The 12,940-nt window shown below is 41.3% G+C and overlaps 1 protein-coding gene across 9 annotated transcripts in view; it reads left to right on the top strand.

Moving 5' to 3' along the window:
• Nucleotides 1-12,940, top strand: part of LOC138580695 (uncharacterized) — a 583,872-nt gene that overhangs the window by 468,436 nt on the left and 102,496 nt on the right. For all 9 annotated transcript variants that reach the window (XM_069651438.1, XM_069651437.1, XM_069651436.1 and 6 more), the window contains 6 exons: nucleotides 1,080-1,112; nucleotides 2,660-2,692; nucleotides 6,049-6,081; nucleotides 7,051-7,083; nucleotides 9,053-9,085; nucleotides 10,604-10,636. In XM_069651438.1, coding sequence (XP_069507539.1) covers nucleotides 1,080-1,112; nucleotides 2,660-2,692; nucleotides 6,049-6,081; nucleotides 7,051-7,083; nucleotides 9,053-9,085; nucleotides 10,604-10,636 — 198 coding nt within the window. The remainder of the gene's footprint in view (nucleotides 1-1,079; nucleotides 1,113-2,659; nucleotides 2,693-6,048; nucleotides 6,082-7,050; nucleotides 7,084-9,052; nucleotides 9,086-10,603; nucleotides 10,637-12,940) is intronic.

The following is a 12,940-nucleotide window of genomic DNA, read 5'->3' as shown; positions in this document are numbered from 1 at the left end:
TACCTTGGCGATTCAAAAAGGAGTTGTGTTGATCTAGCTAGCCGGTGTAACCAGGCGACGAGGCCGACCGATACACCTTTCATGCAGTCCTCTAAGCTAGGGGAGGAGCTTGTCAAAGCACAGATATAATCACAAATGTTAACATACAAGAACATATTTTTGTCAATAAAACAAAGAAGGAAGCGCACAGTCAGCACAGAAGTGGCTAGTTTCATATACATTCCTGAGTCAGGCATAGCAGCAATTCCATTGAAGCAATCATGCTTTATAGTATCATATGAACATTTAACTGCCATGCTGACACATTTTGAAGTGTCAATTAAAGTGTTCCCTTGAAAGGACAAAGTCCCATTCCAATTGGACAAGGAACATGCAGAATCTGTAATTGAACTCTCATGTGCAAGATGGAAGATTGTGAACATCACAATTCAAGGAACCAAACAGACACATGTAGACACACACAGACTCGCAAATCCCCCACAGCCCCTGCCACAAACACACATACAGACCCCCAGGGCCTTCCCACACACGCAGACCCACACAGTCCCCCCACTGCCCCCACACATACAGACACACTGTGCTTGATAGTCTTAATGCATAATTTGTTCATTAACTAATGGTCATGGGGAAATCAGTGTCCATCACCTGAATGGAACACAGCAATGCATATGAAGGAATCCCTCATCAATAAAACTTCCTTACAACAGCAGTGGATGCACATTTTATTTCAGAGAAGAATCTTATAGCTTCTGCTTTAATAACAAAGGACACTATTTGAAGCACACATACCACAACCAGTTGTTCATGTAGGAAGGGGTTCTTTAGTAAATGAATCCCTTATATGTAGATTTCAGGTATGCATTTAGTTGATGTAATGAAAGGATATTCATCAGCATATTCTTATACAAAGGAACATGAAGCACATAGAATTCCTGCCAGTGAAAATCTGTGTATATTCATATGATAAAAGTATGAGGCATAGCTCAGTTTCATTGTGACAATCATACATATATTTACTATGTCAGTATATCAATTTGCTTTACCTTACTAATGAAATATTTGTTTTATTTTTCCCAAAGGGCATAAAAGGTGGAGCTGGTGGTGGCCATGTGGTAAATATTACATCATTGCTGTAAAACGATGGTTCTATTGGCTGGGTAGCAATGTCCTCTAATGCTATAATGAATATGTCTTCGAGGCCTTCAAATTGGAACCATTCCGTGGGGCGTTGACAATTTCAATTTCACTCCCTCACCATTGTGGGGCGCTGAGATCCTAGGAATTTCATATGCCCATTGTAAGGAGCAGCATGTGAATGCACTAACTGTGTGTGTGTATGATATCTCCTTGTTTACAAACAGATCTGGCCCCTGATATTTCATTGCATAATTTTTTAAAACCAGGAATCAGTGTTCCACATGTACATGGCATATACTCCATGCACATTATGGGACACCCTTTGCTGAAGACGTGCCTGAAAAGCCAGAGTGCATGCATTTCATCTTACATATTATGTCCTGGGAAAGTGAATTCCATATCCCCATTGGTCAATATTCTGGCTATACGAAACAGTATAGATTGAAACGCTCATATTGGCCAGGTCTGGCACCTAGAAATTCCCATCCCACTCCCCACTCCTTAATTTAAACATTGGTTGGTCCCTTCATACGCAACCCTGCTACATGAATTTTATCCCCATGGTTGCACTGAATCTTCATCTAGCTGGATATTGAAGACTGGGTCTTTGTTGGGCAACAACCTGCTGATATGGCACAGCACAATGTTTCAAGGCAGGCCTCTCATTGGCATCTCACCCTTTGCTATGTGCACCTAGGCAACTGAGGCTGGTCTGTGCAAGCACCCAAGAATATTTCCCATTTTTTTAAAATAAATCAAATATCACAACATAATAGATTTATCGACCATGCCCTGAGGCTGTAGCAGAAGACACAGGCACACTTACCCTGTTTGCTGAACTTAGACATTTATCTTGATCTCTGAACCCATCATTTCTGGTGCCGTCCTTCATAGTAATAGTATTTGTTCTTGGGTCAAGCTTCTGTCAGCAATACCTGGGTTTGCACTGGGAAATGAGTACCTAACATGCCTTTCACACACAAAGGCAGAGAGGGACAGAGACATTGGGAGAGATAGAGAGTGGCACAGAGAGAGAAACAGAGCTCAGAGAGAGAGAAGCAGAGAGCGAGAGAGAAAGAGAGAGAGAGAGAGGGAGAGAGGGAGAGAGAGAGAGAGAGATAGAGAGAGAGAGAGAGAGAGAGAGAGAGAGAGAGAGAGAGATAGGCATCATTACCAGTTTGGTGGTGCAGTAAAAATGTGGTGGTAATTCATTACTGACACTATTTCGGCAGTAACGGAATTACTGCTGCTAATACCGCACCACACTTATACTTCGACAAGCGGCCCATACATTTGATTTTTTATATATAAACACAACTTGTAAAAGATACATGTACGAGGTTTTAATACAAAGGAATTAAGAAGCCCACAGGTCATATGGCCACATGCCAGGAGAAGCATTAGAAAACTTTGGTGCTTTGGAGGACTCAATTTAATTGTGACTTGTATGCCTTTTTTTAAATGTCATCATTTAAGTTGACTTTGCCTCACAATTTAAATACATGCTTATTGTCTCCTATAGGTCGTTGGTGGTGGAGCTGGAGGTGGCCAAATGGTAAATATATTGATGGAATATCTCATGATGTTTTCATCCTCTAGAACTATTGCCTCCTAATTATATAATGACTACATCCTTGGAGGTACAATCAGGTTGAATTTCACCACAATACATTTCACAGTATTCCTTGTGTAACTTCCATTTCCACATATTGATTGTCTGTCAGGTCTTAGTTTATTGCATATATTTACAGCGCACAAAACCTTGAGGTATCTAGGCGCTAGTTACATGCAGAAATATACATACTGGAAAGCTCTCCTCTTGTGGCAGGGAGCTACATCAGGCATGCACAAGGACATAGTAGGCGTAATAATATATACTGGGGCTTACCGCTTGTTGTAGGGAGCTACAACAGACATGCATAAAGTCATAGTAGGCATGATAATACATACTGGAGGCTCAGCTCGTGTTGTGGGGAGCTAGATCAGACATGCGTAAAGTCACAGTAGGCGTAATAATACATACTGGGGCTCACCTTTTGTTGCGGGGAGATACAACAGACATGCATAAAGACAAAGTAGGCGTGATAATACATACTGGGGGCTCACCTCTTATTACAGGGAGCTAGATCAGATATGCATAAAGTCATAGTAGGCATAATAATACATACTGGTGCTCACCTCTTGTTGTGGGCAGCTACAACAGACATGCATAAAGACATAATAGGCTAGGTAGGCAAGACTTGTAAGCTTCCTCTCTGACTATGAAAGATGCATAGGAGTAGCATATGTGAGACAAAAGATGTAACAGAGTAATGGCAGAAGGATGCTGGAAGGGAGGGAAGTCTGATAGCAAGTTAAAGGTTGGTATGCAGCAGGATGTAGTAGAGCTATGCGAAGTGGCATGCTTCAAAAACACAGAAGAAAGCAGCTTACATGTTCTTTAGCTAACTTATATTTCCATATTACCATGGGGTGTAGAACAAAAGAAGGAACGTAAAGTTATACCAGTCATTCCGGTGAGAGTACAGATGGGCAGTCTTGAAGGAGCAGAGTTCAAAGGCGGTAGATAAGGCGATTTCTTGTACGATATAGAGGTGTAGATAAAGTTAAGCATCATGAGCATAGTTTGGGTCATTACTGTCCGGTCGAGCGGGACACAGTAAAAATAGGCGATGTGGTTGCACAACAGGCTGTGCTCAATCAGTGTTTCGCAGTGGAATGCGGGTCGTACGGCTACACAGCTCGGAACTGAGCTACTGGAGAATCCTTTGAACTTTCAGCTGCGAGAGGTAAAGGAGGTGAAGGTGACGAGGGGAGTATAATTACAGGCGGGTGGCTGAGAGCCAATTATGGGATATTTGGAGAACAGATGCCAAAAGTGGGAGAGGTAGTGTTGTAATGATGTGGTGCTCCGAAACATGCAACGAGTGTGCGTAGGTATGGGACAAGTTGCCTGAGGAGGATAGTTGCAGAAGAAGTGTTTCTTACAATAGTGGAAGAGTGAAATGCAGATGCCGTCACTCTTACCTAAGTGCAAGTCCGCAGAGAGGTACAGCCGGTGCAGAGGTAGGGTAGCCATTGTTAGACGGGGAAAGACAGAGCCCTTAAACTCGGCCCTTCTGCCTATGCCCGGCTTCGCCATGCGACTCTGTAAGGTCTGGGGATTTGCTGGGTCTTGCAGCCACTCAGGAGGCTGAATGATGTGGTGTGCCTCTACAGGCAGTTTGGGGAGGCGAAGCAAGAGTGCAAAGCTGGTGTCCATCTTCATAGTGAATGTAAGGCCACTAGATACCATGAAAGGGGGAGGCAGGATCTGACACTGTACCCCGATGGAGGGGGGACACTTCCTTCAGCATCAAGAAGCAGAGGGGAAAAGGTCTTAGATGTCTTTGGAAGAATTATGGGAGTCATCACAGTGCAATTTCTAATGCTGAAGGTAGAGTTGTGGAATACAACACTGCACAATGTGATGAGGTCCACCGTTATGCTTGATCACATTCTTTTAATTGAAGAGGAATGAACAAATGGGGGAACCTTCTTTTAAAAATATTTAAAAGTTGATCTAAATAAAACAAAGCCATGATATCAACTGTTGAAAACACTCCTATATATTTTACTTTCCCTGGAACTTGGGGTGCATTTAGTGACATGGAGGAACCATGACACTGTGCAGGACTTCCAGGAATACATTTAGAGGGTTTTTTCTATGGGTAGTAAGTTAGCAGAGTTTGTACTTGTGAAGACCCAAATTAATTGTGTTTTTAAGACATGAGACTATTTCACAGACCTGCTCTTCTGCTGAACCCCAAGCAAACAATTCTGATGTTATTTGTATGACAAATGAAGGTCTTTGAGATTTCATTTTCTCACGGACTACACCAAAGCTCCTCATTTTAGATGTTGTTTTTCTACATTGATATTTTTGCATCTCATATAGCACTTGTGTATAGGCGTGTTATAAATGCCATATCATATATCATATAGCCTTTTCACAGCACAGCTTTGCTGTCATACATGTGCCTACTTCAAAACACTGTGACAAGTTACACACAGTTTCACTCATATAAAAATTATGAAGTGGACATTGTTTAGCTATTGAATATGCAATCCTAATCAAAAATAATTACCTTGGCGACTCAAAAATGAGTTGTGTTGCTCTAGCTAGCCGGTGTAACCAGGCGACCAGGCCGACCGATACACCTTTCATGCAGTCCTCCAAGCAAGGGGAGGAGCTTGTCAAAGCACAGATATAATCAGAAATGCTAACATACAAGAACACATTTTTGTCATCAAAACAAAGAAGGAAGCCCGCAGTCAGCACAGACATGGCTAGTTTCCTATAGATTCCTGAGTCAGGCATAGCAGCAATTCCATTGAAGCAATCAAGATTTATATTATCATTTATATTATCATGTGAACATTTAACTGCCATGTTCACACCTTTTGAAGAGTCATTTAAAGTGTGTCCTTGAAGGGGCAAGGTCCCATTCCAATTGGACGAGGAGCATGCAGAATCTGTAATTGAACTCTCATGTGCAAGATGGAAGATTGTGCACATCACAATTCAAAGAACCACACAAACACACCCCCCCCCCAAGGGCACTAATTGAAGCACAAACACCCCAACCAGTTGTTTATGTAGGAAGGGGTCATTTAGTAAATGAATCCCTTATATGTAGATTTCATGTGTGCATTTAGTTGATGAAATGAAAGGATACTCATCAGCATATTCGTATACAAAGGAACATGAAGCACATATCATTCCTGCCAGTGAAAAGCTGTGCATATTCATATGATAAAAGAATGAGGCATAGCTGAGCTTCATTGTGAGAATCATACATGTATTTACTATGTCAATATATTAATTTGCTTTACCTTACTAATTAAATATTTGTTTTGTTTTTCCGAAAGGGCATACAAGGTGGAGCTGTTGGTGGCCATGTGGTAAATATTACATTATTGCTGCAAAACAATGGTTCTATTGGCTGGGTAGCAATGTCCTCTAATGCTATAATGAATATGTCCCAAGAGATTCCACCTGGCATTGCAAAGAAAATCATCTCTTAGTATCACTGATGGACAATTATCTCATAGCCTATTAGATTGTCATGTAGCAGATGGTTGAAGGGCAGAAAAATGCTAAGTCTGAAGTGGGAAGGTTGAGGATTGCAATGAAACAATGCACATTATTCTTAATGATAATATGAAGTACAGCATCAAAAATCACCTTACACTAAAACAGATATTTGTACATTTCAAGAATGATTCTAAGAAACAGGCTATTTACTTGCCTATAAAGAGATCCCCTGTTATCAGCACAAATCACAAATAACACATGTCATGTGGTTTATATATTGTTCAAATGTATATGTATGCAAATTCTGTTTAATTAAATCACAAATTGCAGTGGGTTAGTAACTTTGTGACTTTAACATTCTGACATTTTGGTTTAGTGTGTCACACTGAATGTGCAAATACATTGGAAATATATATCAACTGCATGATGTGGATTATTTATGAGTTGCGCTGATAACGGGGGAATATTCTTACAACCTCTTTACTGTTAGGCCTTGGTTGCTAGGCTTCCCCAGTAATAAGAAGCACTCAATACCGTTTAGACGAACACAAAAGAAGCAGACACATTTCAAATATAGGGAGGCACTTGCAAGTACAGTCGAACAACCAAGAAGCTCACTATTTACTTGCCTATGACAAGTGAGTGCTACTACTTCCCTGGAAACTCCTTAAGCCATCGTATCCATTCCAGGTATGGACACATGCCAGGAGAAGCATTACGAAACTTTGGTGCGTTGGTGGACTCAATTTAAATGTGACTTGTATTGCTTTATTTAAATGTCATCATTTAAGTTACTTTACCTCACATTTGAAATACATGCTTATTGTCTCCTATAGGTCGTTGGTGGTGAACTTGGAGGTGGCGAAATGGTAAATATCACATATATTGTTGTAATATTTCATGATGTTTTCATCCTCGAGAAGTATTGACTCCTAATCAAATAATGGTTACATCCTTGGAGGTACCATCTGGTTGAATTTTACCACAATACATGTCACAGTATTCCTTGTGTAGCTTTAATTTCCACATATGTATTGTCTGTCAGGTCTTAGATGCCTTGGAAGAATTATGGGAGTCATCACAGTACAATTTCTAATGTTGGGAGGTAGAGTTCTGGAATACAACATTTCACAACGTTTAGAGGTCCACAGTTATGCTTCATCACGTTCTTTTAATTGAAGAGAAGTGAACAAATGTGGGAAACATCATTTAAACATATTTAAAAGTTAATCTAAATAAATAAAGTCCATGATATCAACTGACTGTTGCAAACACTCCTACATATTTTACTTACCTTGGAACTTGGGGTGCATTTAGGGACATGGAAGAGTCATGACACTACGCATGACTTCAAGCAATAAACTTAGGGGGTTGTTCTATGGATAGTAAGTTATCAAAGTTTGTACTTGTTGAAGACCCAAATTACTTGTGTTTTTATGACATGATATTATTTCACAGACCTGAACAATGATCTTCGGCTGAACCCCAAGCAAACAATTCTGCTGATATTTGTATGACAAATTAAGGTCTTTGAGGTTTAATTTTCTCACGAACTACACCAAAGTTCCTCATTTTAGATGTTGTTTTTCTACATTGACATGTTTGCTTCTCATATTGCTAATCAGCCTGTCAGTCTTTTCACAGCACACCTGTGCTGACGTACATATGTCTACTTCAAAACACTGTGAGAAGTTACACACAGCCTCATTCATAAAAAAATGAAGTGGACATTCTGTAGCTATTATATATGTAATCCTAATAAAAAATAAGTACCTTGGCAACTCAAAACGAAGCTAGATGGTGTAACCAGGCGACCAGTCCGACCGATACACCTTTCAGGCGGTCCCCCAAGTCAGGGGAGGAGCTTGTCAAAGCAGAGATATAATCAGAAATGCTAAAATACAAGTACATATTTTTGTCAATAAAACGAAGAATAAGGAAGCCCACAGTCTGTCAAGAAGTGGCTACGTACATATACATTCCCAAGTCAGGCATTGCAGCAATTCCATTGAAGCAATCATGATTTATATTATCATGTGAACATTTAACTGCCTTGCTCACACATTTTGAAGTGTCAATTAAAGTGTTCCCTTGAAAGGACAAAGTCCCATTGCAATTGGACAAGGAACATGCAGAATCTGTAATTGAACTCTCATGTGCAAAATGGAAGATTGTGCACATCACAATTCAAAGAACCACACAGACACATGTAGACACACACAGACTCGCAAATCCCCCACAGCCCCTGCCACAAACACACATACAGACCCCCAGGGCCTTCCCACACACGCAGACCCACACAGTCCCCCCACTGCCCCCACACATACAGACACACTGTGCTTGATAGTCTTAATGCATAATTTGTTCATTAACTAATGGTCATGGGGAAATCAGTGTCCATCACCTGAATGGAACACAGCAATGCATATGAAGGAATCCCTCATCAATAAAACTTCCTTACAACAGCAGTGGATGCACATTTTATTTCAGAGAAGAATCTTATAGCTTCTGCTTTAATAACAAAGGACACTATTTGAAGCACACATACCACAACCAGTTGTTCAGGTAGGAAGGGGTTCTTTAGTAAATGAATCCCTTATATGTAGATTTCAGGTATGCATTTAGTTGATGTAATGAAAGGATATTCATCAGCATATTCTTATACAAAGGAACATGAAGCACATAGAATTCCTGCCAGTGAAAAGCTGTGTATATTCATATGATAAAAGTATGAGGCATAGCTGAGTTTCATTGTGACAATCATACATATATTTACTATGTCAGTATATCAATTTGCTTTACCTTACTAATGAAATATTTGTTTTATTTTTCCCAAAGGGCATAAAAGGTGGAGCTGGGGGCGGCCATGTGGTAAATATTACATCATTGCTGTAAAACGATGGTTCTATTGGCTGGGTAGCAATGTCCTCTAATGCTATAATGAATATGTCTTCGAGGCCTTCAAATTGGAACCATTCCGTGGGGCGTTGACAATTTCAATTTCACTCCCTCACCATTGTGGGGCGCTGAGATCCTAGGAATTTCATATGCCCATTGTAAGGAGCAGCATGTGAATGCACTAACTGTGTGTGTGTATGATATCTCCTTGTTTACAAACAGATCTGGCCCCTGATATTTCATTGCATAATTTTTTAAAACCAGGAATCAGTGTTCCACATGTACATGGCATATACTCCATGCACATTACAGGACACCTTTTGCTGAAGACGTGCCTGAAAAGCCAGAGTGCATGCATTTCATCTTACATATTATGTCCTGGGAAAGTGAATTCCATATCCCCATTGGTCAATATTCTGGCTATACGAAACAGTATAGATTGAAACGCTCATATTGGCCAGGTCTGGCACCTAGAAATTCCCATCCCTCTCCCCACTCCTTAATTTAAACATTGGTTGGTCCCTTCATACGCAACCCTGCTACATGAATTTTATCCCCATGGTTGCACTGAATCTTCATCTAGCTGGATATTGAAGACTGGGTCTTTGTTGGGCAACAACCTGCTGATATGGCACAGCACAATGTTTCAAGGCAGGCCTCTCATTGGCATCTCACCCTTTGCTATGTGCACCTAGGCAACTGAGGCTGGTCTGTGCAAGCACCCAAGAATATTTCCCATTTTTTTAAAAGAAATCAAATATCACAACATAATAGATTTATCGACCATGCCCTGAGGCTGTAGCAGGAGACACAGGCCCAGTTACCCTGTTTGCTGAACTCAGACATTTATCTTGATCTCTGAACCCATCATTTCTGGTGCCGTCCTTCATAGTAATAGTATTTGTTCTTGGGTCAAGCTTCTGTCAGCAATACCTGGGTTTGCACTGGGAAATGAGTACCTAACATGCCTTTCACACACAAAGTCAGAGAGGGACAGAGACATTGGGAGAGATAGAGAGTGGCACAGAGAGAGAAACAGAGCTCAGAGAGAGAGAAGCAGAGAGCGAGAGAGAAAGAGAGAGAGGGAGAGAGAGAGAGAGAGACGAGAGAGAGAGAGAGAGAGAGAGAGATAGGCATCATTACCAGTTTGGTGGTGCAGTAAAAATGTGGTGGTAATTCATTACTGACACTATTTCGGCAGTAACGGAATTACTGCTGCTAATACCGCACCACACTTATACTTCGACAAGCGGCCCATACATTTGATTTTTTATATATAAACACAACTTGTAAAAGATACATGTACGAGGTTTTAATACAAAGGAATTAAGAAGCCCACAGGTCATATGGCCACATGCCAGGAGAAGCATTAGAAAACTTTGGTGCTTTGGAGGACTCAATTTAATTGTGACTTGTATGCCTTTTTTTAAATGTCATCATTTAAGTTGACTTTGCCTCACAATTTAAATACATGCTTATTGTCTCGTATAGGTCGTTGGTGGTGGAGCTGGAGGTGGCCAAATGGTAAATATATTGATGGAATATCTCATGATGTTTTCATCCTCTAGAACTATTGCCTCCTAATTATATAATGACTACATCCTTGGAGGTACAATCAGGTTGAATTTCACCACAATACATTTCACAGTATTCCTTGTGTAACTTCCATTTCCACATATTGATTGTCTGTCAGGTCTTAGTTTATTGCATATATTTACAGCGCACAAAACCCTGAGGTATCTAGGCGCTAGTTACAGAAGTGCTCGTACAGGCATATGCAGAAATATACATACTGGAAAGCTCTCCTCTTGTGGCAGGGAGCTACATCAGGCATGCACAAGGACATAGTAGGCGTAATAATATATACTGGGGCTTACCGCTTGTTAGGGAGCTACAACAGACATGCATAAAGTCATAGTAGGCATGATAATACGTACTGGAGGCTCACCTCGTGTTGTGGGGAGCTAGATCAGACATGCATAAAGTCAAAGTAGGCTTAATAATACATACTGGGGCTCACCTTTTGTTGCGGGGAGCTACAACAGACATGCATAAAGACAAAGTAGGCGTGATAATACATACTGGGGGCTCACCTCTTATTGCAGGGAGCTAGATCAGATATGCATAAAGTCATAGTAGGCATAATAATACATACTGGTGCTCACCTCCTGTTGTGGGCAGCTACAACAGACATGCATAAAGACATAATAGGCTAGGTAGGCAAGACTTGTAAGCTTCCTCTCTGACTATGAAAGATGCATAGGAGTAGCATATGTGAGACAAAAGATGTAACAGAGTAATGGCAGAAGGATGCTGGAAGGGAGGGAAGTCTGATAGCAAGTTAAAGGTTGGTATGCAGCAGGATGTAGTAGAGCTATGCGAAGTGGCATGCTTCAAAAACACAGAAGAAAGCAGCTTACATGTTCTTTAGGTAACTTATATTTCCATATTACCATGGGGTGTAGAACAAAAGAAGGAACGTAAAGTTATACCAGTCATTCCGGTGAGAGTACAGATGGGCAGTCTTGAAGGAGGGATGGGCGCAGAGTTCAAAGGCGGTAGATAAGGCGATTTCTTGTACGATATAGAGGTGTAGATAAAGTTAAGCATCATGAGCATAGTTTGGGTCATTACTGTCCGGTCGAGCGGGACACAGTAAAAATAGGCGATGTGGTTGCACAACAGGCTGTGCTCAATCAGTGTTTCGCAGTGGAATGCGGGTCGTACGGCTACACAGCTCGGAACTGAGCTACTGGAGAATCCTTTGAACTTTCAGCTGCGAGAGGTAAAGGAGGTGAAGGTGACGAGGGGAGTATAATTACAGGCGGTGGCTGAGAGCCAATTATGGGATATTTGGAGAACAGATGCCAAAAGTGGGAGAGGTAGTGTTGTAATGATGTGGTGCTCCGAAACATGCAACGGGTGTGCGTAGGTATGGGATAAGTTGCCTGAGGAGGATAGTTGCAGAAGAAGTGTTTCTTACAATAGTGGAAGAGTGAAATGCAGATGCCGTCACTCTTACCTAAGTGCAAGTCCGCAGAGAGGTACAGCCGGTGCAGAGGTAGGGTATCCATTGTTAGACGGGGAAAGACAGAGCCCTTAAACTCGGCCTTTCTGCCTATGCCCGGCTTCGCCATGCGACTCTGTAAGGTCTGGGGATTTGCTGGGTCTTGCAGCCACTCAGGAGGCTGAATGATGTGGTGTGCCTCTACAGGCAGTTTGGGGAGGCGAAGCAAGAGTGCAAAGCTGGTGTCCATCTTCATAGTGAATGTAAGGCCACTAGATACCATGAAAGGGGGAGGCAGGATCTGACACTGTACCCCGATGGAGGGGGGACACTTCCTTCAGCATCAAGAAGCAGAGGGGAAAAGGTCTTAGATGTCTTTGGAAGAATTATGGGAGTCATCACAGTGCAATTTCTAAGGCTGAAGGTAGAGTTGTGGAATACAACACTGCACAATGTGATGAGGTCCACCGTTATGCTTGATCACATTCTTTTAATTGAAGAGGAATGAACAAATGGGGGAACCTTCTTTTAAAAATATTTAAAAGTTGATCTAAATAAAACAAAGCCATGATATCAACTGTTGAAAACACTCCTATATATTTTACTTTCCCTGGAACTTGGGGTGCATTTAGTGACATGGAGGAACCATGACACTGTGCAGGACTTCCAGGAATACATTTAGAGGGTTTTTTCTATGGGTAGTAAGTTAGCAGAGTTTGTACTTGTGAAGACCCAAATTAATTGTGTTTTTAAGACATGAGACTATTTCACAGACCTGCTCTTCTGCTGAACCCCAAGCAAAGAATTCTGATGTTATTTGT

This window comes from Ambystoma mexicanum, chromosome 3p (assembly GCF_040938575.1).
Source record: "Ambystoma mexicanum isolate Mex_15411 chromosome 3p, UKY_AmexF1_1, whole genome shotgun sequence".
Classification (NCBI taxonomy): Eukaryota; Metazoa; Chordata; class Amphibia; order Caudata; family Ambystomatidae; genus Ambystoma; species Ambystoma mexicanum.
The sequence above is the reverse complement of the archived record's forward strand: the minus strand, read 5'-3'. Positions and strand labels throughout refer to the sequence as shown.